The 24,816-nt window shown below is 48.2% G+C and overlaps 1 protein-coding gene across 5 annotated transcripts in view; it reads left to right on the plus strand.

Annotated features, from left to right (window-relative positions):
- Nucleotides 1–12,807, plus strand: part of Rgs6 (regulator of G protein signaling 6) — a 567,125-nt gene extending 554,318 nt beyond the window's left edge. For 2 of the 5 annotated variants that reach the window (XM_047539063.1, XM_047539064.1), the window contains one exon: nt 12,622–12,807. In XM_047539063.1, the coding sequence (XP_047395019.1) occupies nt 12,622–12,672 (51 nt within the window). In that variant the 3' untranslated portion in view covers nt 12,673–12,807. Of the gene's footprint in view, nt 1–4,131; nt 4,751–7,442; nt 8,764–12,621 lie in introns of those variants that run through there. The other 3 variants (XM_047539065.1, XM_047539060.1, XM_047539062.1) reach the window with 3 other exon arrangements.
- The last annotated feature ends 12,009 nt before the right edge of the window (nt 12,808–24,816 follow it).

Raw genomic sequence — 24,816 nt, forward strand, 5'->3', positions numbered from 1 at the left:
TACAAAAATAGCTGAGCATGGTGGTGCACGACTGTAATCCCCGCAGCCTGGGAGGCTGAGGCAGAAGGATCATGAGTTCAAAGCCAGCCTCAGCAATGGCGAGGCACTAAGCAACTCAGCGAGACCCTGTCTCTAAATAAAATACAAAATAGGGCTGGCATGTGGCTCAGTGGTCAAGTGCCCCTGAGTTCATCCCCAGCACCCCTAGCCCCAAAACAAAAACAAACAACTAAATAAACTACAAAAACACAGAAGTGAATAACTGGAGTGAGAAAGGACTGTGGAAGCCAGGTCAGAAGACACAGGAGGAGACAAAGATGTCCAGCCACCAAGCAAGCTGAATACTCCCATGAGGTCTATTTGCATTTGTCTTCCAGAGTGAGCAGACACTTCTGGATTGTCCCAGAGAGCAAGATTATAACAAACGTGTAGATAATATGAGGAAAGTCACTCTATTAAAGAATGTTCTAACAGTAGCAAGTGCTATCCTAGTGGCAGTGGAATATGCCACCCAAGGAGCAGTGAGGTCCCTGGTCTAACATTTAGAAGCTGAGTGGTCAAAGGTATTGTCAAGTAGCTTTCTGCTCTGGATTCCGTTCTCTCTTCCGAATGGAATTCTAATCTGCATTAAATATTTTGTTCAGTGCTTCACAAGGTATGGAAAAGGAGAACCGATTCTATGGAGGGAGTTGGCTGAGACTGGAGGAAGGGCACCCGGAGGATGCAGATTAGACTCTGCCCTCAGGGAGCAAAACCAGATGACGTCACACCGGAAGCAGGGGAAACTGTCGAGAAGTGGAATTACTGCCCTTCACATGTCATCCTTGCCTTTCTCTCTCTCTTTTTAAAAGTCATTTGCTGCTGCTGCAGCTGAGCCCTGGGTAACAGGGCTCTTTCCCCTGCATGTCTTAAAGGAGGTCAGCAAATAAAGGACACAGGCATTCATTGGCACATGGAGACTGACCTGGCCATGTACGTGGGGCATCCTGGTGCTGGGTCCGAGGAAGCCTGGCCTGTCACAGTTGCCATCCAGAAGGTTATTCTGTTGAAAGCACAAAGATGACCAAAGTCATTTGCCTTTTACCCCGTGCCACTTGCAGATTCCAGGTGGACAGGCTGGCATATCAACCACCTCAGCCTGGCCAGGAACAGAACCTGCCTCAGGGGCCTCAGCCCAAAGAGGACCTGCCCTCCCTGCCCTCCGCTCCTCCTGGAGTCTGCCTTGGGAACTCATCTTCAACCCAACCCAGGGACAGGGAGTAAGGGCTTTCATGTCATATTCTCTTCAGCTGTCCTAGGAACCAGCTTGATCGCAGATGACACTCCTGCCTCTCTCAGGCTTCACCAGGGCGGCTTTCAGCTCAGAGTGGGGTTGTATAATTATGGTGATTACAGCGTATGGCTTTTTTCTCTCTGCATCTTTTGCTTTCAAATTCGTTGAGGCCTCTTATTAAACATGGCGATCTTGGTAAAGTCAGCAAAGTTTTAATAAGCCATTTTTTAAAACTAAAGAAAGCCCAGTCAGAGTTGATGGTTACTGTGCTCTCTCAGACATTCCTTTAAAGCCCTGTCAGATGCAGTTAGTGACTGGGTCTAGGAAGTGGAGGAGAGGGAGATTCAGTGGCCCAGGGGACACCTGTACTTCTCTGGAGGGCTGCAGAACCCTCGTACACCATGCCTCTGACCTTTCTCTTTTGCACCAAGAGCATGGTGCATGGAACCCCCATGCCTAATGGGAACAGACAGACTGTCAAGCAAGGACAGGACACCCGGCCTTACCATCATGGCAGATTAAGTTGAGAAATTATGATGAAGCATCCAATATAAAACTCAACCCAACCTTGTAATCTACAGCATGAGTCATAGGTAAATTTTCTCCTGGATGATGCTTGACATTTCTAGGGCTTCCATTTCCATGGTTCTACTACATACAGGATTCAACCAGCAGCATATGTGAGTCAGGATTCAAGGGTCCTATGCTTGACGCAGGCTTCCTTGGTAATGATATGGCTTTAGACCCCATTATTATTTACTAGTCCTCAATCATAGCTTTCCTGAATAATTCCTAGGTCTATAGGACATCATGAGGACCACCAAGGAGTGTGGGTTGGACAATAGCCACCAGAGCCCCCTGCCATGTGCCCCTCAGCAACTTTATCCAGGTTGGGTGTCAGAGTTCCCATCATGTCCATGTTCCCGGGGATGAAAGAGGTGACCACACAGTGAGGGCATCTTGTTCCAGTAGGAGTGTATGTCTGAGACACCCTATTAGCCTCTCCTGGCTAGCTGCCCTGAGCCACCCGGGTTGCTCCTTACGCTGGTGGTAGCCAGTTATCTGCAGTTCACATCACTGAAGAGAAAGGAACTGGGTTGTGACGGAACTGCCCTAACCACCTCCAGTCAAAAGTCAAAAACGTGACTACGATATCCCCAAACTACAGTTATCTCCATTGCTAAAAATGACCTGCTTGCTTTGCCTCTTGACAACATTGTCCTTTTCATGCCCACAGAAATGCAGAGAGGTGAGCTAGGTTAGAGATAAGCAGCCCCAGTGGAATCCCTATTTGTCCACCTGATATTGGTTTGAGACCCTGGGGACAAGTCACCCACATGTCTACTGCATGGAATAGATGCTGGTACTCAAACAGTACATGACAGTGCTGGCTGTCACCTCTCAGGAGCTCGCAGGGTTAGACCGTGTCTTCTGGGCTTATGGTTCCTTTATTTTTTTTGGTGCAGTGGTGCTGGGCTGTATCCCCACCTAGTTGTACAACATGAGCGATTTCTTGAAGCTTCAGTTTCCTCATCCATAAAAGGGACATCGAGTAAATGACGATGTGGGAAAAAATTACACAATGTGCTTAGCAGACTCTGCAGTGCATGTGCTCAGCGAGTGTGGCTCCTAGTCTCATTTTCATCATTATGACGTCACTTGCAACCCAGTTTAGTTCTCCATTTATTACCCTATTACCAGTACTCGGTGAGGTAGGTACCATTGTGTTCATTTTTGCAGTTGAGGGTGGGTGAGTGGGTATCTCATTATGACAATGTGTGCAAAGTGCATTTATTACAATGATTGACGTGGTGACTACTCAGTATACGAGAGCCATTATTACTGTTCTAGTTTACAGTTGACTCAGAGAGCTAGTCTGCTTTGCTCAGGAATGGAGGGATGGTGGTGCCCAGCAGGCCAGCTTCTGTGCTATGACTGATTTCTCATGGTCCCTAAGCATGTCCCAGGTAGCCCTGGGAGCTGTAGATCCTATTGACCTGGAAAATGGAAGAACCACAGGTAAAACGTTAGAATGTTGCCAGAAACTGGTATTTGGCCTCCTACTTAGGTTCAGGACTCTGGGATACCTCCTGCTTCCAGATGCAGACCATGGCTCTACCCACCATAAGAGTATAAAATCCAGTTTTCCATTCCAGCCCCATTCCCAGGAATAGCGCCTCTCAGCCGTCTGCCTGCCTAGGGCCACCCTGGGCAAGGCCACCTCACCAAGTCCAGTTGTGCCCTTTGCCAGATAAACAGGTTTCTGTGTTTTAACCACTTATTACATAGCGAGGTCATTGGAGGAATCTGAAACAAGTGACAGGGGATGCTTTGAAAACTCTCCACAAGCCAGACCCCTGGGTGCGTGCTCCTACTGCTAGTAGCACTGACAGAAAGGGCAGAGAGGCCATTTGCACTGACATGAATGGCTTTTTCCTGGGGAGAATTTAGTTTTTGTCTAAGTATTTTAAGGTCCATGCTTTAAGTTTGCAGTACTTGTCAAAGATCGTAGAGGCTGATATAAAACCCCACAGCCAATCACGTGGCTGCTTAGCCAACTTGCATGACATGCTTACGTGAGTGCCTGTGGTATGAACATGCACATGAGTGTACACCGGTGTATACACAGGTACACAGGTGTATGCACAGGTGCATATGCCACCTGCCTGATGCACACCTGGGTGCTCAGTGTATGGGAGGTGTGTAGCCATACACTGCAGAACCGCATGTGCCTCTGCTTGGACTGCATGCCACTGCAGCCGTGTGCCAGGGCAGGGGCTCCTCTAAAGCCACAGGTCTTCATGGTTTCAGCTGGATAAGTTTTCTTCACTTCCCTTCCCCAAAACACAATTGCCTAGTGCTGCTGGCGCAGAGTCAGAATGGCCGCTGCATTTCACCCCCGAGGTGGCTTCCTTCCAGCAGTGGGTGAGTGATCCCGGCGTCCGCACGCTCTCTAACCTCGGGGATCCTTCTGCATATAGAAGGTGCTCCAAAATCCAGCAGAGATGATCTGTCTGTCTGTGGCCTTGGCTGTACCCACCACTCCTGTTCTCATACCATGGTCCCACAGACAGTCAGCGGTACCCGTTTCTTGGTGTTCCTATTTTTTCTGCCCATTTTTACATTCATGATTTTTCCTATGGAAGAAATAAGGAGCTGAGGGGTCCCCAAATGAGACTGAGATGAGTCCCTGTCCTAGGAGCAGTGCACAAAAAGCATCCTTAGTTATCGATCCTGTTGATCACGTCATTAGATTCCCATTCGCTAGCAGGAGACAGAAATGCCCACTTGCATTGAAGATGTTTTTAAATCTAACAGCAGCATCCTTAGGCTGCATCTCCCAGCTAAATCTTCCACAGCCCTTGCTCTGAGAGCCCTAGGTCAAGTCCTGCAGGAAACCTCACATTTCTATATATTAGATCACCAGGGGGGAAGCAAGCTGGGTAACTGCCCATCCACTTTCCCACAGGGACCTAAAGCATCTTGGCAACATGTGGAAAGGATCTGTAGGGAATAGGGAAACAAGCAGGTTCTCTCTGCAGCCAGGAATTCCAATGACTCAGACCCAAGTTTTGGTCCAGGCATCTCAAAAATGCTGCTCAACCTGTTCCCTGCTGCACTTTTTCAGTTACAAATGCATGTCTCCTAACTGCCTGCTGAATGCACCCTGGTGGTAGGAAGGAGAGGGAAATAAGCCAGTGTTCTTTGCATATGCATCCAATGACCATGAGCATTCACTTAAGTATTATGCCTTTGGGGAGGGCAGTGGGCAGGGAGGGTCAGCAAGTTGACTGCCTGTGCTTTCTAGCTCTGCCTTAGCAGCTAGCTTAACCAGGGGCCCACCCAATGAACATGTTTATGCGAGACGGTAGTTTTAGAGTCCTCATAGGTCCCTTGGAGAATTGTAGGCTTCCAAACAAGTAAATACCTACATTGTTCACAATGTCAAATAACTAAACTTCAGCTGCATACTCCCCTATAGTCATAGTCAAGGGTTACTTAGTTGGGAAAAAGTAGCATCAAGTTGTTGCCAATAGCAACACAATCATGTCCCTGTTTCCTTGAGTCTTTTTGCCTTGCCTAATTTGGAGTGAACCAGCAGTTAGATACCAAAGCACATTTGGGGAGGAGAGAGGAAGAGAGAGGAAGAGGCAGGCATTGTGTAGGCCACATGTAGGCATGCTACTGAGGGGCTTTGCAAGCAAAATGCACCCCTCAGCTCCCAAGGGTGCTACATATTGACTGCAAGCTGAGTGTAGAAATGGCCACAGGGTTTGTGCAGTTGGGACGAGTGAAAAGAGAGAAGAGAGATCTGGTGGAAAAGTGAGCATTTTCACTGCAGGCAATGCAGAATAGCAGGGAAATAAAAATGCACAACTTGGGAAGGAGGCCTGGGAGACTGACTGGGCACTCTGCCACCAAAGTAGGGCTCAGCTGCTGAGCCCTTGTCACTTCTGGCATCCCTGCCTGGTTCCAGATTTGTCCCTGCACAGCTGGAGAGACCATGGAAGAAGGTCTCCCATAATTGACCCAAACTGACAGGCAGAAGCTGACCTCTGCAAAATGTCCTGTGAGTGGTGAGCCTGAGAGGGGAAGGAGTCAGGGGTCAGGAACACCACCCTGGGATCCTGTCCCAGAATTAGGCACTTGACAGAGAATGGTTTGATACTGGATTCGTTGTAGTTGCAATAAGGCCACTCTGCCTGGCCCACTTTAGAAAGGTAAACATCATACCTGCTTTCTGTCCTGCCTGGGAGGGGTGACTAGGGAAGATCTCAGAGGCAGTGACGCTGATAACACAAGGTCATAAACAACAGCAGCTTTACCTGGCCTGCCCAGCAGTCTCTGCTAAAGATCTACATGCACTCAGCTATGGTGACCTGCAACCCAGCTCAGTACTGCAACCAAAAGCTCCTTTCACCAGGCTCATCAGCCAGAAGAGGGCACCTCCCCTGTCACAGGATTCCCAAATGTGATGAGGAGAAGCCCCAAGCAGAGCAGAAGCTGCCTGAGATGGGCAAGTAAGCTCCAGAGTTGAAATCTTTTTCTCGCCCTGCACTGCCCGAGAGCTGGCACAGTCCAGGGCATGGAGAAGTCCTTAGTCCCCTAGTGTTCCATCTTCCTCCTCCCTCAAGTCACAGCCCATGCAAAGCAGGTGACAGAATTCACAAAGGCCAGCCACCTCAGCTCTGCCACCGACTAACTGTCTGCTCTCAGGCAAATTACTCGAGGTCTATTTGAGTCTGTTTCTCAGGCACTTAGGATTAAAGGAATATTTAAATAGCAGGGATGTTGTGGACATTAGTGCAACTACTGTCAAATGCCTTTTTGCTTGACATGCAATAGCAGCTCAGAGGTCAGTCAGCTGGCACCTGTCAGCTAACCTGTGTTCTTGGTGATAGAACCATTTCCATTCTGTTGTCATCAAGGTTTAGAAGGTTTGAAAAGAACACTTGTGAAGGGAGGATATCATGGGATATCAATGCCACCCAGTTGGGAAAGAGTAAGAGATTTTTAAAAATAGGCCCTGAGAGATAAGGAGATATATTGGCCCTTTTACATTAATTCAGATAGGAAGGCGGGCAACTTGCTTTTTCTAAATTCAAAATTTTTAAAATAAAAAAAATTCACTGGTAGGAGTTGGAGTAAGGTATCTAAACCTGCTAAGGGTCCCAGTGACATGTTGTGGAAATTGCTTTCAGATTATATGACTTCTGGGCAAATTCCATATTCCTATCAGTTATATGGCAAAACCCAGTTGTTTATACCACTGTACGTATGACTAGCCGTTTCAAAAACACCCCTTGTGTTTTATCCTGATCCTCTTCCTTATTTTTTAAAACAGATTCAGGTTTAAGTATGCGTGAATGTATAGTAATTTTTTTCAGCCAGTGAAGTTTCTGTTATTAATTCAATTTTCACCTATCCCTTGATTTTTTTTTAAAATGGGTGTTGTTTTATGTTTGTGATACATCTTCTTATAAAAACTCAAATAAAGAGAATATTTTAAAACAAAATAAAATGCCCTTCAGCCCCTAAGAGAGATCAGAAAGCTTGGTGAGGACCCAGGAGAAATCCAGACCCAAGGAATGAATCTTGCCACAGGGCTTCCGCCCTGACTCCCCGCTGAAGGGCGAGACAGCCAGAAACAGCCCCTCTTCCTCCTCAGGCTGCTCTGGCCAAGCTCTGCTGTGGATTAGCTGTGCATCATGTCCGACTTGTCCTATTACCCAGTTTTCCCATTTCATCCACGCCACCTTGCTTCACAAAGTGAGTAGGGGGTGACGGGAAATGGAGAGTTGAATGTGTTTTGAAACGATTCTGTATTAAGCATGGATGTTCCTGCCACCCCCTGCCAGACTTCCGTAGACCCCTAAACCATTCCAAACGCATGTCCCTCTCTCTCCCCAGTCTTAAGCACGATGGAGGAAGGAGATGCCATGGGCCTTGGACTTACCATTTAAAGCATTCTTCTGCCTTGCTCAGCAGGGAAGGGACACCAGGAGCACCAACCCCCAGGGAGTCACCTAATGAAGTCAGGCAGGGCTTTGGCTTCACCTGCTGAACTCAAGCCAGGACTTCTTACCTTCTTTCCGCTGGCTCTTGAGTTCTAGACTGCTCTCCTCGGCAAGCCCCCCGTAGGCCTGTACTCCTGCCTGTGCACATCCTTTATGAATGTGAGCATGATCTATCCACTCATAGATGACCTTCAAACTCCCTGAAAGGACAACCCATCTCGGGGCCTCCCAAGGCTTGCCTGATGACGTCACTCGGTGAGCCCTACTCTGAAAACACCATTTTTCGTTAGCAAGTGTGAAGATGCCTGGGTCTCACACCAGGGGGCTCTGTGTGGATCGGTGGAGGCTAGAAATAGTGTTCCAAATTAGTTTAGTTTCAAGTTCCAGTTCCTATAGCAGAGGAATCTGGGTTACTCCCATGCTGGAGGAGAAAGCACTGAATTTCTCCAAAGGCAAAGATGGGCTCAGCAATTGAAAAAGAGTAAGAAGTGGGAAATTCCCAGGCAGAGATTTGACAGCTGGAATTCCGCCCCCCACCCCAATCTTTCTTTCTTCCTTTTGAGGTGTAATTACATTCGGTAAAATGCACAGATCTGAAATGTATGGTTCACTGAATTTGACAAATGTATACACCCATGTAATCTACACCCTATCGCCCTAGAAAGTTTCCTCCTGCCCCTTTCAAATCAGCTCCATCCCTCTTCCCCAGAAGCAACCACCGTTGATTTCTAGCCTCACAGTAGCTCAGATTTTGACTTGATGCTTTTGAGACCTGTCGCTTTGGTCTTGGGTCATCTGAACAAATCAGCAAGAGAATCTCTTCAGCAGTTCAAGTATCTTTATTCCCTTAGCATTGAAAAGAGTTCTCTCTGAGCCCCTAGTGCTTGACTCTGCTGCCCCCAGTATGCCATCTGACCCCAGGGTTCCTCTCTGAGCACAGTCTTTGTCCCAGTTCAAGAGTTTAGCACCAGCCTCACAGGTAAGTAAGTGGCGAAAGCTCTTGGTAACCGGGATTATGCATGCTTTGTTGACTAATATCTGAAAGCGCAACGCACAGGGCCACAGCATGTCCAGCAGCATGTTGAGTTTCCTTAAAGCACTGCACAAAAGGGAGCAATTCCTTTTGTGTATTTCTTTCCAGAAACAAAGGATTCCATGATCACCTTCTTCCAGGCTTCTAGCCATCAAGATGGCCACAGAGCTGAAATGATTAGTCAGAGTGGAGGGTGGGAATTGAATGTGTGGGTGTTTGTAAGCCTAGCACTAAGCCCTGTGGTCCATGAAATTGAAGGATCCCAGCTTCTATTGGATTACACTTTGCCAAATGTCTCAAAGGTGAAAAGCACTTTGACTGTATGCAAAGATTTGGTGTCACTGGAATGTACCTTCTGCAGCTCGGTTCTTAATCACTGTATATTTTTTCGCTTGGACAAAGGCTGCTGCTAATAGCTTTTTTCCACCATACTCAGCTGCTTCGTTCAGCTACGCCAAGGCCCCAGGCTGAGCTGGCTGCAGTTTCCTGGCACCATGACCCATTCCCAACTGACCAACACTGAGGAGCATCACACATTCACACCCTGAAAAAAAAAAATGCTCCCTCTGTAGCTGTGCTAGTGCCAGGCACAGGCAGAGTGACCACTCCCCTTCCTGAGCAGTTCCTTCAGAATCATCCAAACCAAAGGCAGGGATGGAAGAGAGAGAGGGAGGAAAAAGACCGAGGGGTGCAGGCCAGAACTCCCCCATCTCTGGGCAGAGCAGGTGCCTCAAGAGCTGCCTGCAAGCCCCCAGGGACATATCGGTTGGTGCAGCTCATCTCTGAGCACAGGTAGCCTCTGCTCAGATTTCACTTTGATCCCTGTACACTACAGGAGACGCAGGCTGCTGCTGAGCTAGTGGGATTGCAGGATCTCTTCCCCAAAGCCCTGGGCCAGGCATCTAGCCATGCCTGCGTCCTGCATGATTAACTGCCTCCCAGCCCCAGCCTGCCCTCACTCACCCAGGAGGTCACAGTGTAGCCAGTAGATTGCAGCTGGGCTGAGCTGCTTCCCAAGCTGCCTGGAACCCTCATGACCTCCATCTTTAGCAGCAGAACTGGCATTTGGTAAATGTGTGAGTGCAACAGTGGGGAGAGGGAGACAGAAATGCCAAGCAACACAACCCGGATTGATGAGAGGTTGGGAGCAATCTCAGGAGTGGCCCCTGGGCTGGTCATCTGCACAATTCACCCCCGAAGTCCTGGGAAATAGAAATGTGGGGGTTGGGGAGAGGAGGGGCAGGCAGCAGCAGGCTGGCCACAGGTCTTTGGAGTCAGCTGTGAGGCATAGCTCCTGGACTATGGTAGGAAGAGATTAATTAGCAACTCCAAGCCCAGCAGAGCCCTTTCTGTAGAGCTGGGAGGGGTTAAGGGGGGCGTGCCTCAAGGCCAGATTCACCTAGAACAAATAGACACACCATCCCTCAGAAATAAAATATCCAACCCCCCTCAGCCTACAGCCTCCTCTCCAGCCAAAATGACCTCACTAATGAGGACAGAGCTGTAATGAGGGTTTGGGCAACTAGTAAACCTTACCTTCTTTGTCTCTGGGCTTCAAACACACATATTGGCAAAAGACTCTTATTCAGAAGAGTTAGAAATTTTTTTCCCCCACATCTGTTAGTTAACTCAGAGCCACAAATGCCATGTGTAGCCACCCAGGACATATATATTTGGGTACACAGTGTGTTGTTTGTGGTCCTGGTGGAAGACAGTTGGGAGAAGGAGCAGCTGGTATTAGGTGTGTAGTTACCACAGCAATAAGCAGCGCCCAAGAGGAAAGCAGATTCTTTGGTTCCTTTCACAGGAGCAGGGATAGAATGAGTGACAGGGATGGAGGAGCTCACACCAGGAGATCCTTAGATTCACTTTGTCCCAAAAAGGACCCCATACACATTCCCATGCTTCCTGCCTTCAGGCCTGCACCAAGAAGGTATGCCTCACTCCATACTCCATGTAAGAAAGGTCACTCTAGGAGTGACAGCGAGGTGTGTGCCATTGAATTCAGGGACTAGAGGGGAGGCTTTCAAAGCCAGCCCCTGCCTTCTAAGAGCTTTCGTGGTACCTAACCTGCTGTAGACAAAGAAGTAGCAATCCTGCTTAAAGATTCTCAAAGACTGACACAGAAACCCTCTAGGATTTTTTTTTTTAAATCTGATTTAAAAATCCTTAGCCTAGTATAAACGTATCCTGCTACAGGCTAAGTTTAGTGTATTTGGAGATTCAGATAAGGTTATTGATGGGGAGTGTGTGCAAGTTTTTTTAAAGATAGGTTGAAAAATGAAAAGTTTTTGTCTCAATAGTAAAAATGGGGAATGAAAGAAAGGGGAAAAAAAGAAGGGGAGGTAGATGCAGACTTCTCTGCAGCTCCAGAGCACAGTTCTGGTCCTAAGCACCCATTCATGCCATCAGACTTCTCAACCAGGCTGACTGGATCCCTCCATGGAGACCTAAGCCAGGTGACATGTCCTGAATCCAGCTAACTCCAAGCCTGGGTTGTTCATTTTTAGATATACCCATTATCCATCAATTCATCAATCTGCAGGTTTATCGAGTACCCCACCAGGCTTCACAAACCTGATCAATTTTTTTTAATTACATCCAGCTTACAAGCAACCAAGCCCAGTAAACTAGATGAGCCTCCACACCCTGCTTGGAAATGAACATGAGGAACTGCCGGCCCCCGCAATGTCACTACCAAGCCCCGCAGCCCTTCCTGACGGGGGATCATCTGCTACCCTTTGCAGATGGCAATGGTGTCGCTGACCTGTTGTCAATACTAGGATGAGTTTTGAGTATTCTCCTAGACACGTGATCCATCTGCTTGGCTCCAGCCACACTCTCTGGACCCCTGCCCAATGAGATATGGATTTCTGAAGAGGGTGGGCCAGGGAACCGGTATGAACTATGTCAGCTGAGCCTCGCTCATCTGCTCAGCCTCCCCTTGGTGCCCTGTCCTGAATCCACTCCCAGATCAGAAGCTCCTCAACAAGCTCCCCAGGATATATAGATAGTTGGACTCTCTGGGACATCTGTGCCTCACGCACTGGGCCTTATCATCCGGTGCCTTATCAGTATTTGAAAGGAATTGCCACATAGGTTGTAAGCAGAGACTCAACTTCCTGACGTGAAGTCAGCAAACTCAGCCTCTGGGTATCACAGATAGGGAGTCAAGAACAACGGGAGACAGCAGGAGTGCACTGTCCTGGGACATCCAGTGGTTCTGAGCCTCAGCAAATGCCCCTGTCACTTTCCCAGTCCCAGAACCCATCCCCAAGAGGACCCAAGTCTTGTGTCTATACTGCTTTTCAAGCAGGATTCACAGATCTTCTATGCTCCCAAGGCTAGTTAATTTATTTGTTTCTCATCACCCAGATCCTTAACCACCATTTATTTGGATCAACCCAGCCCCCCTGACCTCAGTACTCCCTCATCTCCCTTTTCCTCCTACCCTGCTTGAATAAAATCAAGTTCAGGGGCAACCCACAGGCATTAAGAGATGCTCTACCTCCGGGTTTAAATGCCCGGTTCTTTGGTAAGTAAAACTCCTACACTCCAAAGATTACCAGCCACACACTGTCGCTCCATTAACCTTCCCAGCAGTCCTCGTTTTTCCAACTGTCCCCAGTTAGGGTTCCCGGGCTAGAGACCCCGGTATCAAGCTGGTCAGTCGGGGTGGTGAGTTGTTTGACCTCTCTGACTCGTGCAGCAATTAATTCACCTGTCTGGCTCTCTGTCTCTGTCCCTCTGTGTGTGCGTGTGCACCTGTGCGTGCCTCTGTGGCTGTCTCTCTGCAGGGAAAGTCGCTGGCGGGCAAGCGCCTCACCGGCCTGATGCAGTCCTCCTGAGTGTCCCCACCGCAGGGCCAGGGCCCGGGCCCGCAGAGCACACGGGCCGGCGGCGGCGCTCCACATCTGCGGACAGAGTTTCCTTGCGGGGAGATTTGGTCACTGTGAAGGAGAAGGAGTGAGGGCCATGGAGGGCGATGGTGGGGAGACGTGGTGGGTGAACGGGGACACCAGGAAAGTCCACAGAGCCTGGGCCAGCCGGGAGAGGCTCCTGTTCACACGCTCTTCCTTGTACAGTTGTGCGCCAACACTCCGTCGACTCAGAGGCCCTGTTTCTAACTCAGTCAGGAGAGGGCATCTCGTGGGATTCCTGTCTGACTGTCACTTGAGATTATGTTCTTATTATCCTCACGCCTCCTGCTGCATGGGGGAACCACACCCTCCAGAAAACTCAAGAGGAGCATGTGGACCCCGGGCACGTCCAGTGTTATGCATCACCCCTCTCTGGTGCACCCTCAGGGTGCACCTTCGTCACAGCCACCATGACCCACCCACCCCCACTCTGTGGCCACCTGGGTATGACCAGCCAACACCAGGCACAGTTCTCACATAAATTGTCCAAATCATGTTTTCAGTGCTAAGGCGACCCCACCTCACGTTCTTTCCTCCCCCTTTGAGACCAACTTTCAAAGAGGTCTCCACAGGTATGGTGGCTGCCCTCAGGTCCTGTCAAATGTCTCAAGGACCCAACCCTGGAGGATCAGAGAGCCCTGGTGCAGATGAAAGAGCGTGTTGCTTAACAACCATGGAGGTCTGATGACCAACTTCTTAAAAAATTGTTCTTTCATTTATCCTGTCTTTGCACCCTTGCTCCTGGTTTGTTCCCTAACGTTTTACTCAAAGTAAACATGACCGTGAACTTTGGGGGCCATTGCAATTCTCCCCTCTGGCAGCCCCAGGTGGAAGCTGGGAGGGCCCTGGCTTGGGAGGTGGCCAGATTGCAGAGCTGGCAGCCCCTAGATGGTGGCGTCCTGCTAGGCACGGCCAGACCCTTACTGGGTCCAATGTCAGTTGTTCCTGAAGCTGGGGCAGAGTGTGCTGTGGCAGGTCCAGGCCAGGGCCACGTGGTTCCCTTCCCAGTCTCAATTGGAGGGCCAGCCAGAGCACCCTGTTAAACAAAGCCTGTCATCTAGAAGAAAGCAAAGTCTGTGAAAGACCCCCTGAGTTCCCTGTGTGAGTGTGCACGTGTGTGTGTGTGTGAAAATGACTCGCCAACTTGGCTGTAAGGACATGTATATAGAGCACCACATCAGGTGCCTGACACAGAGTAGGTGCTTAGCAAATGGTAGCTAATACTGTCATCGTCATCACTGTTGTTATGTGATACCCATGAGACCTCGGACAGAGCTGTATTAAGCAAGATGTTTTTGAATTCAGACACTGAACCACCCCCACCTGCTATGACTATCCTCCTTTGATCTATTTTTGGCCACAGGTGAAAAATCTCCCTTGGGAGTGCATAAACAGAAAACATAGAAGGAAAAAGTGATCCTTGGTGTTTCTTTACTTATGCAGGAAAAATCACCAGCTGGTGACCAAAGGCCTATATGATTGCCATCCCAGCCTTCTGGGTGCTTCCCCATGACTCATCTTTCCAACCCCTGCCCTCCAAGTTCTGTCTATATCTGCTTCCACACAACCCTGTCCCCAGACCACCAGTCTCCATCCCTCATAGTGAAGCCACCATGAACATCAGGAGTGTCCATTATGATTGTATCTTCATGGGCTCCGAGCACCATGTCTATTTTAGTTTTTCTCTCTTCAAGATACAGTGGAAGTTATTAGAAAGACCATGTGTGAGGTCCTGAGAAAGTTTTCAAAGGGGCAAAACAGCCCAGATTCTCGGTGGACGCTCCCACACTTTCAGTACACAGCTTGGTATTTTGCAGATACTTAATAACTACCTAAGTAAATGAACACAACAGGGTCTCAGAAGGTTCCTCTCCTCTTTCCAGTTTTTTTTTTAAATCTCCTTCTCTTTATACACACCTCCTGTTTCAGAACAAAGTTATGGTCCAAGTTCATTTGCACCCAACGTTGTCCAAAGGAAGCTCTTCCCTTGGACTGTGCTGAGGGAAGCATGTGGAGGAGGAGTGTTCCCAAGCAATGGGCACCTTTGTACCCACAGTTATTCAGGGGAAGGGGTCTGGCTGCCTTCTGCCTCTCCCACAGGCTACAGAGGACAATTCTTTTTTTTTTTTTTTTTTTGGCGGGGGGGTGCTGGGGATCGAACTCAGGGCCTTGTGCTTGCAAGGCAAGCACTCTACCGACTGAGCTATCTCCCCAGCCCCCAGAGGGCATTCTAAGTCAGACTGTAGACAAGGCAGGGTCGGCTTCCTGGCCATGACTTCTGTGCCCCTTTCTTCCTCCCAGTTCTTAACTGCTGCTCCTGAGCTATGCTGGCCTGAGATTGGCCTTCACCATGGAGGTCCCTGAAGGGCCCATCCAGAGCCAGATGGACTGTGGCCCTGAGATGGAACAAGCTAAAGGTTTCCAGTCATCTCTGGGGACGTCCAGAGGGCAGAACAGTGTCAACAGAGGCTCAGTAGAGGTGAGGACACCTCAGATGGATTCTAACCCAGAGCAATAACCCCTTCATCCTCACTCCTTGCAGAGGCAGCATGATTCTGTGACCACCACCACATGCTCCTCAGTAGATCAAACAGGGGAAGGAAGGAAGTGGGACAGGCTGCTGCACCCAACTTTGCTAGTCCAAGGCCAGCCTACCATTCAGACCTTTTAATGCAAGGATTTGGAAAATCTGATCTTGGCCAGTTCCCCATTGGTCTGGTCTACACAGACAAAATTCCAGACTAGGTTAGAGGTTTGAAGGCAGTTCTGCAGCAAAGCAGATTCTTCTGTCCCATTCTGTCCCCTAAAAGCCATCTGAGCTTCCCTGACTAGGCATGACCTCTGGGTCTGATACTCTTCCCCCTGCGGGTTCACAGGGCAAATATCAATTTGACAGCCCATGGCCAAAGTATCAGGGCAGCCTCAGCAAGTGATCACCAACCTTCCAGGCAAGACACACAGGACCCAGGCATGGGACATTTGACTAAATTAACCTTCCCTCCCTGGGAGGTATGTTGCATGTATAAATGCCCACTGGCAACCAGATGGCCTGACCTAAGCAACTGGAACTCTCTAGGGTGGGAGAAGGCTCCCGCTCTCCCAGAAAGTGATGTCTCAACTTTGTCCTCCTGGGAAGGTGTTACTGTACCCCAGGGGTCCAGCTGCCAATGCAGTTGACCAGGCCTGGGTTCCAGGTTCTCCACTGCAGAGTGGTCAGGTACCAGGTCAACACCTCAGAAGGGCCTCTTGCAACTCTGAGTTGCTAACTGGACTAGTTGAACACATAGAGACATGGTCAGAGGGGCTCCCCTATCAGGATTCCTGGTATGTTCAAACTACCTCATCAACAGGACACTGACCCAGGAGCCTGCCTCCCATCTGGCTCACTCGCTGGTTTTTGGAAATGGATATTTTTCCTAAAATGCATCCCTCCTGTTCTGTTCCAAATGCACAGGCTTCGAAAGCCGCCATCAGAAAGCCTTCCCAAGAGGTAGAAAGGCTTGAGGGCTATTGGTCTTTGTTGAGGGCTTTGGTCTTTGTTGAGGGCTTTGGGCTTTGGGTCTTGCAGAATGTAGAAGCTGAAAAACCCCGGGTTGGGGGAAGATAATGTGCCACCAACCTCTAAAAGGATCTGACTGAGATGAATGTGTAGAAAGGACCATGAAATAGTCAAACAGTGGCCAAATTAATCACTAATAACTCGCCACAGGACCCTCTGAAGGGTGGCCTGTGCTCATGTAACCATGGCAACAGCAGATGCCAGCAACTTACTCATTAGTGCCACCCAGTAATAAGGCATCCCCTGGGCAAGACCAGGGGCCATAAAGTAGCAAAGTAGCAAATGTAGCAATAAGGGGCCCAGGGCCCCAAAGGGGTAGGGCCTAAATGACCAGGGCTCAACCCTCTCCCTAGCCCCAGGGAGGGCTCCGAGCCAGCTGCTGCCAGCTGTCTGGGGAGAGGAGGCCCTGTGCACACCAGGGCTCCTGTCCCATATCCTGTGCCCACTCACCGCATGATCACGGACACGTCGGAATGGCCTCCTCGTAGTGCATGTGGTTCTCATTAGTTTATTTTTCTGGAATTTGGGGGTTGGACCCCAGAACCAAACATGCTGGTAATAGTTTTAAAATAAATGACTTGAACCCACTACAATCCAGCTAACTCTGTGTGACTCCTTGGTTTGGCTGTTCACTGGGCAGGATTTAGTTCCAGAGGAGAAATCTACCACTCCTCCCCACCCTCTACAGAGCCCCATTATCACACGTGTGTGCATGTGCAAAAAGACACACACACACACACACACACACACACACACACAAATTCTGTTTCCCTCTCACTCCCAAGGATGTTAGGCAGCTCAGAGAAGCCAGATCATTCTGGTAGGTTGGGATAGCAGTGTCATCAGAAGGCTGAAACCCCTGCTTCCTCCAGGATGTCCGTCCGTGGCTGGGTGGTTTCCATGTCCCACGATCTGTGCTCAGGCACAAAACCCAGTGGCTGCTCTGATACCACCTTGAATAAAGTCCCAGGATTGAAGTCCATTGCATACAGACGGTGCTCTTTATGGGGAGTCTTGGTTTCCTGAGCGACAGACAATCTCATTTCCTGCTAACACCAAAGCAGCAGGACTCCGAGAGCCTGAGAGTCAGACTGACAAGAGGAGGAAGAGAACAAAGTAAAAAGGACTCTCTATTAATGACGAGGCTGGCACCTAGCAGCACGCTTCAGTGGCAGAAAATTTTGCTCCCGGAGGTAGAAATGATTTCAGAGGCATAGAAATGGGTCTTCAATCACATCTGGATGGGAGCCAAACTCTCTCAATCCCAAGACACTTCCTTGAGCAGGATTTCCTGCTCTACAAGGTCAAGTTCAAGGTCACACCTGCCTGGAGTCTGTAATGTATCCCACCGTTAGGTCCTGGTCCATCCGCAAAAGAGCTATGTTTCCCTGTCCTCCTGGCAATGGCCACCCCTCCGGGGAACCTGGAGCTCCTCCTACCCAGCCAGACCATCTGGCTTATTTCCAGAATCTTTGTTTAGCAAGCTGTCACTGTGTGTGCACACAATCCTACAGACCACCAAGGACAGAGATCTGCTTTTAGGTCAAGGGTAGTGGAGGAGATTTAGGGCTGCCAGTACCAACCCAAGGGTGTCTGGGAGCCACCTTCACTGCTTCCTCTCTCCCTATACCCTCTTGGGGACTTTTGACCGAATAGGCATGAGGCTGTCCTTCCCCTGATGCCAGCTTCCAATTGTTCTTTGAGTCCCAGCCTCTGAAGGACCTCCAGGGCCTCAGATCCTAGGGGTCTCCTGGCACGTGGCAGCCTCTAAACCCAGGTGACCCTCAGACAGGCAGGTCCCCTCCTGGACCAACAGAGCTCTGTCCTCCTCAGCAGAAGCACCCACAGGAACTCCTGGCTTCGCTCAGTGCAGCTACCCAAGCCTGCTGCTAGGAACTTTTCCCTTCACCCAGCCCTCCAGCACCTGTAGTGGCGGTTACAGGATGTCCCAGACCCCACACCCTGAGGGAGAGCCCCTCCCATCCCCACTCTCGAGAAGCTGCAGAGTCTGGTTTATTTTAGAGGGGCCTGGGGTGCAGGGTACAGCTCAACATGAGCTCCATTTAGAGCACAGCTCCATGGTACACTGCTGCTCCAGCCCCTCAGAAGCCTGGGCCACCCTGGCCAGGTCTGGCTTATTTCAAAATGCCTACAAAATGACAAAATGGAGAAACAGCCCCTGATGGCAGAGACCGAGCCATACACCCTCAGTCTGAGGGTTTGTTTACTCACTTGTAAAACAGAAATAAGAATTTTGAAATCTTACAGTAGCTATGAATTATACAGAGGGCTTAACCCATGTCTGGCACATGGCATTCCTGAATTGACGCTGGTATTAACTAGTGCCAGGTCTGAGCTAGGCATTGGGAGTTGGTAAAGGTAGAATACCTCAGACAATCTGCCAGTCAGACAGAGATTGCACCATGACCAACCGGAAGTGGTGGGCCCTTTTTTGGCCTGTGCAGTCAGCAGCCTCCAGGTCTTGCCTGTGACAAGCCCCTGACTCTCTCTTCCCAATGAGGGCCTGGCTCTCTCACTGTCACTAGGATAGCTTCCATAATGCCCCTACAGTAGGCCTCAGTAACAGCAGAGTGGGAGACTGGCCCCCATGGCAGTGGGCACAGCAGGGCTCACCATTCACCCTCTGGATGCCTCCTTGTCCCACTGGTTTTGTCCCAACACTTTGCTGGATCTGGATTATGAGTTCTTGGTCATAAATATTCCATTCAGGCCAGGTACTGAGACCAGGAACCAGGATCTGGGCAAAGCCTTAGTCCTAAGAATGTCCAGGGTCCATATGGATACCTCCACAGAAGGAGATCCCTCATTCCTGTAATTACCAACCCAGCAAATGAAGCCTATTTTTCCTCTTTGTCAAAACCATCATGGAAGGATGGTTTTGAGTTGGGAAAGGTTGGCAGGATCAGTGAAGGAAAATTCAAAAAGTGAGTCAGGACCCTATATTCCTCCTGCTGCTGCCTTTCCCTGTGGTCAGACCCTCAAGAAGGAATCAGTGCATATCAGCACTGAGAGGGACCTCCAAGATTTTTTTGGTCCAACTGAGTGAGTATGTGTGTGATACATTTTTTGTTGGTTGTTTATTGAGCTATAACTTATTTATAGTAAAATTTATCCTTTATACATAAGGTGCTACCAATTTTGACAAACTCATTCAATGACGTAACAACACCAAATGCTCCCTTGCTCCCCCTTATGGTTAATCCCTTCCCCCGCCCTTCTGCTCCTGACAGCTATTGATCTGTCTTCTGACCTCAGAGTTTTGTTTTGTTTTTGTTTGTCTTTGTTTTGTTTGTTTTTGTTTTTGTTTTTGTTTTGTTTTGTTTTGTTTTTTTTAGAAAACTGCGTAAAGGGAAACACAGAACACAACATAGGCAACCTTTGAGTCTGGCTTTTCTTACTTAACTCAGTGCCCATCAGGACTGCATAGGTAGGACATTCCTCATTATTTTGTTTTTATGCAGAAAGAAACTGAGGCCCAGAGCAGAGCAGATGGGTCTGGAGCAACAAGGTTCAGAGAGCACAGGTCTCAGCTACTACGCAGCCCTTCAGCTCAAGGGCCACACCTCAGCAAAAGTCATCTTTTTAACCCCCTGAAATCTGTGAGTCACTCTTTGAGAAAGCACATGATCCTAGAACATGCACACTGCAGAGAATACACACTTTATTCATCTCACAGAAGCCTCTTGCTTGGAAACAAAGGGAAGCAATGATGCATATCAGATGGGGGTGCTGAAGGATTAACTATAAAGGGGCCTGGGGAAATGTTTCAGGATGAAGGAATTGTTCTCTATCCTGATTTTTGTGTGGGTACATGATTACAGAAGCAATGGTACAGTGCTTGCTGCAACTCTGGTGGGTGGACTCCTACCAACAACCCTGGAGCTCCTCATGCCTTCTCCAAACAGATTGATGAAGAGTAACAATGTGATGAAAGCTAACTGACAGCATAGTGCTGGAACAGAGCCCAGGAACAGAGGGATTCAGGTAGAGAGATGTAGCCATGAAAGCCAGGCCATGTGAGGAGATAACCTGGGGGGTTCTCTCAGAGATCTCAAAATCCAAATAATTAGAGTTTTTAAGGCAGTATGAGGAACTCATGAATTTAAATATATCTGATGTATTTCAATCCATCACATTTATTACCCTTATTGATGTCTAAAGTGCCTCATCTTTGGCCAGTGAGAGACTGAATTCTTTAGTTATGACCTTGACAGTCTTTGATAACTTCATTGCTATCTGGCATGACAAGATAATCCAGAACAGTCTTGCGTATCTCTTGTCCCATTCCTAAATTCCCAGTGAGTGAAAGTCTGTGAATGCTATACCATAAAATCATGGGGTCTTGCAATGGACTTGGCCTATAAACTGAATCTCCCATGTCTCCAGAATATTAGAACTGAAAACCAACTGGCTAATAGAATTTTACAACCAAGTAACTCAAAGCCTCCATTCTACAGAATGGGAAATGGAAGCCCAGAAATATCAAGTGACTTATATAAGTTTACACAGGGCTATGGCAGGGCAAGGGTTAAACACTAAGTTCCCTGATTCCTGATTTATGTGCTTCCCATGGGCCTTCCTTTTCTTACATGTCCTCAGTCCATCTAGTCAGTCTTCCCACCCAGCCACATCCCAGCCTTTTTTGTGTGTACCACAAGATTGACATGAAGTGTGAAAAGACCCAATTTCAAAACTTGTGATGAAACTACAGTAATCAAGACAGTGTAATATTGGTATAAGGATAGACATAGAAATTAATGAAATAGAATTGAAAGTCTAGAAATAAACCCATACGTTTACCATCAATACATTTTTTAACAAGAATGCCAAAAGAATTCAGTGGGAGAGGGGATAGTCTTTCTAAAAAATGGTGCCAAGATACCTAAATAAAATTGAAGTTTAAGAATGAAATTAGATCCCTACCTCACACCATATGCAAAAGCTTACTGAAAATGAATCAAAAAGCTCTGTAAAACATAGAAAAGCATATAACTGAGAGGCACTTACATGTAGGATATCTTTAGAACTCCTAAACTCAATAATGAAATATGCAGTTATAAGATGAGCAAAGGATCTGTCTAGACATGTCTCCAAAGAAGATATACAAATGAACGACAAACACAGGAAAAGATGCTGAACATCATTAACCACTGGGGAAATACAAATTGAACCTGCAGTGAGATGCCACTTCACACCTGCTAAGATGTCAGTAACAACACTGAATGTCAAGTATCCATGAGGATATGGAGAAATTAGAGCTCTCCTATGATGTAAAGAACACCAGAATGTTAAATGGTGGGAATGTAAAATCCTGCAGCCATTTTGGGAACCTTTTCTCAAAAGACTCAGCTTGGAGTTACCATATGACCCAGCAATTCCACTCTTTACATACACTCCTAGAGAAATGAAAACACACGGTCATAAAAAAATATGAATACTAGTACTCATAGAAGCATTATTCACAGCAACCCCGAATGGAAATAACCCAAATGTCTGTCAAGTGATAAACAAACAAACAAAATGTGGCATCTCCATAGAATGGAACATTTTTGGAACAAGAAGGAATAAAGTACTGATCCAGGCTACAACCTGGATGGATCCTGAAAACATTTTACTAAGTGAAAGACGTCAGTCACAAAAGACTGTGTATGTATGATTCCACTTATACAGAACATCTGGAAGAGGCAAGCTGTAGAGACAGAAAGCAGATGAGTTGTGGCCCAGGGCTAAGGAGATTGGAGGGTGGAAATGAAAAGTCACTGCTAATGGATATAGAGTTTCTTGGGGGTGTAATGAAAAGTTCTAAAGTTGATTGTGGTGATGCTTGCACAAGCCTGTGGGTAGACTTAAAACCACTGACACAAACTCTGAGTGAATTGTATGATTTGTGAATCGTATTTCAGCAAAGCCGCTAAAAATAAAAAAGGGAAAAGAGAGAAGGAAAGAAGGAGAAAGGGGATGGAAAAATAAAGGAGAGAGAGGAAAAGAGAGAGAGGAGGGGAAGGAGAGAAAGAATAAAGAAGGAAGGAAAGGAAAGGAAATGGGGAGGAAAGTGGTGAGAGAAAAACCAAAGAGAGGGAGGGGCAGGGGAAAGGAGATGGCTACAGACCAGGAAGAAATCCCAGCCTATTTTTTCTAAGTCCTCAAGAGAACTGTGCTGGACGGGAAGGGAGCGAGTGAAGGTAGACACAGAGGACTTTGCAATTCTGCCTAGTACCAAAGACAGGCTCAGGAGCTGCCAAGTTATCCCAGAGCAAGTGGTCCATTTCAGCTGACTCTGCCCACTCTAGAAATAAAAACCCTGAGGCTCCACCCCATGTAGGAAACTAATGTGATCAGATGGATCAGTGGTCTGCACCATAAGAGAGCCACTCAACAGACTCTTTCTATCCAACATAAAGCTCGTTTCCCAAAGCTCCAAGCCCCAGGACACTTGGGCTGTAAGAAGAAATGTCCTAGATGGAGAATCAGAAGACTTGGGTTCCAGTTTTAGACCTGCCACCACTAGCCACTAGCTGTGGCTCATGACATACCTCACCTGAGGCAAATGTTGCCCATCTCCAGAGGTTACAAATTATGAGGTTTGAGGAGAACCCCTGGAATCCACACTTTCATCAAGTGATCCTAGGTGGTTATGGTGCTTACAGGTAGGAAGCACTAGACTAGAGCTGATGACCTCTTTTCTTTGAGCATGAGGACTAAGTGATTCTGAGAACACAGATTAATTGAAGTCCAGCATAGACACATTCCTCTTATCTGCCTCTTCTTTAACCAAAATGGCCACCCCAATCCCCGCCAGGTTGCCTTGAACCAGTCTGTTAGCATCCAGTCCAGCAGCATCCAGAATTTCCCTATAGCAGTTCCAACCCCCTAAGCTGGCTCTCTGCTTTCCAACCTTATAAAGCCAAGTTCTACAGCAACCAGTACTGTGTTCCCCTCCTGGGAGGGAGGCCTTCATTTAAGGGTTAAGGAAGCTGGATTCATGTGTGTGTATGCACACACACATCTGCAAGACTCTGAGCTTATCTATTAAGTTAAATGTTTCTATTCATGCAAGACTTTGCCAAGGTGAATTCACTGAGCCCTCAGATAAATGCATCAAGTCAGAAACAAAGGGAAAACATTGGGATCAAACCAAAAGATAAATTACAAATCGGATTAGTGGATCTTCCCCTTGCTCTGCCATGGAAGCATGCTATTAGCTATCTAGACATGCCCAGTGGCTTGCAACACCCACACAGGAACATACAGGCAACATCCACAGTGCCTCTCCCTGATCTGGCACAAAGCAGAGGTGACCTTGACACTTCTCACTCCTAAGCCTCTAGCACTCAGGCTCATGGCTGCTGTTAGGATTCTCAGCTTTGGACAGGAAAAAATGAACTTTCCCTTTGGCTCTCCCCCATGGTGCCAGCTGGCGAGCCCACAGACCTTCTGCCAGTTCATGAACACAGTGTTCTGTGACATTCCCTAGTCCCTGCTGCCTCCTGCCACCCCCTTCACATCCCTGCCTTATGTTATGGCAAACTAGAAATGACCAACCAGCAATTGGCATTGCCAGGAGGACAGGAGAGCTGGCAGGAAGCAGGAGTGCATTTCTTCCCAGAAAAACAGACAGGAATGAGGCTGGGCCTGACCATGAGCCAGGGTGCAGGTGCCGTGGGAGGTAAATCCGGGGAACTTTAAGTCTGCATTGTTTATTGAGATGAGCCATGTGGCAAGCATTGTGCTAGTTGTCAGGCTTACAGAATTGAGTGCAAGTGTTCTTGTCTTCAAAGACCACACTTTCTAGAAGATACAGATATGTTATAAACCCGTGTGGCACAAGAAGGGAGACATAGGTACAGACAAGATGGCCACTATAAGGGGTAACAAATGCTACCCAGGAAGGGAAGGGGAAGGACGCAGCACGGAAATTCCTGACCTGTTCCTAGAACTGTGTGGAGTCTTGCTAAGAGCTAGGGGTCCAAACAGGGACAAAGGCAGAACTGACAGAGTGAAAGCAAGTTAGCTGGGAAGAAAGGAAGTAAGGGGAGCCGAGAACATGGCAGGCGGTATTCAGAAATGCCATTTCAGAATCCATTATTCCAGAGGTGGAGTGACATCGAGGCATCCAGGGCTACAGTGACAGGGGTAGCTGAACTGGAGAGGAACGGGTAGATGGGAGAGGAGGAGGTGAGGGTCTTACAAGTTAGGAATTGCACAGGTCATTGTGTGAGTGTTGGGGTCACTTGGAATAACAGCAGGAGGAATGAGGAAGAGGCTGGCAGTTAGGGGCCAGAGTCCTTGTGCTAGGAAAACGTGAGAGATGATGTGACCATGTGACGGTGCTGAGGATGAGGAGAGGATGAAAAGTCCATCCAGGGCTCCCTCCAAAGGAGACAGGCTCCTGGACAGAGTTAACATAAGCCAGCAGCCTCAGGCAGCCACAACAGAGGGGAGATGGATATGCCTACTTCCAGCACCACCCAGTTTGCCCTCAAGGGTATGTA

Source organism: Sciurus carolinensis, chromosome 2, assembly GCF_902686445.1.
Source record: "Sciurus carolinensis chromosome 2, mSciCar1.2, whole genome shotgun sequence".
In the NCBI taxonomy this organism is placed as follows: domain Eukaryota; kingdom Metazoa; phylum Chordata; class Mammalia; order Rodentia; family Sciuridae; genus Sciurus; species Sciurus carolinensis.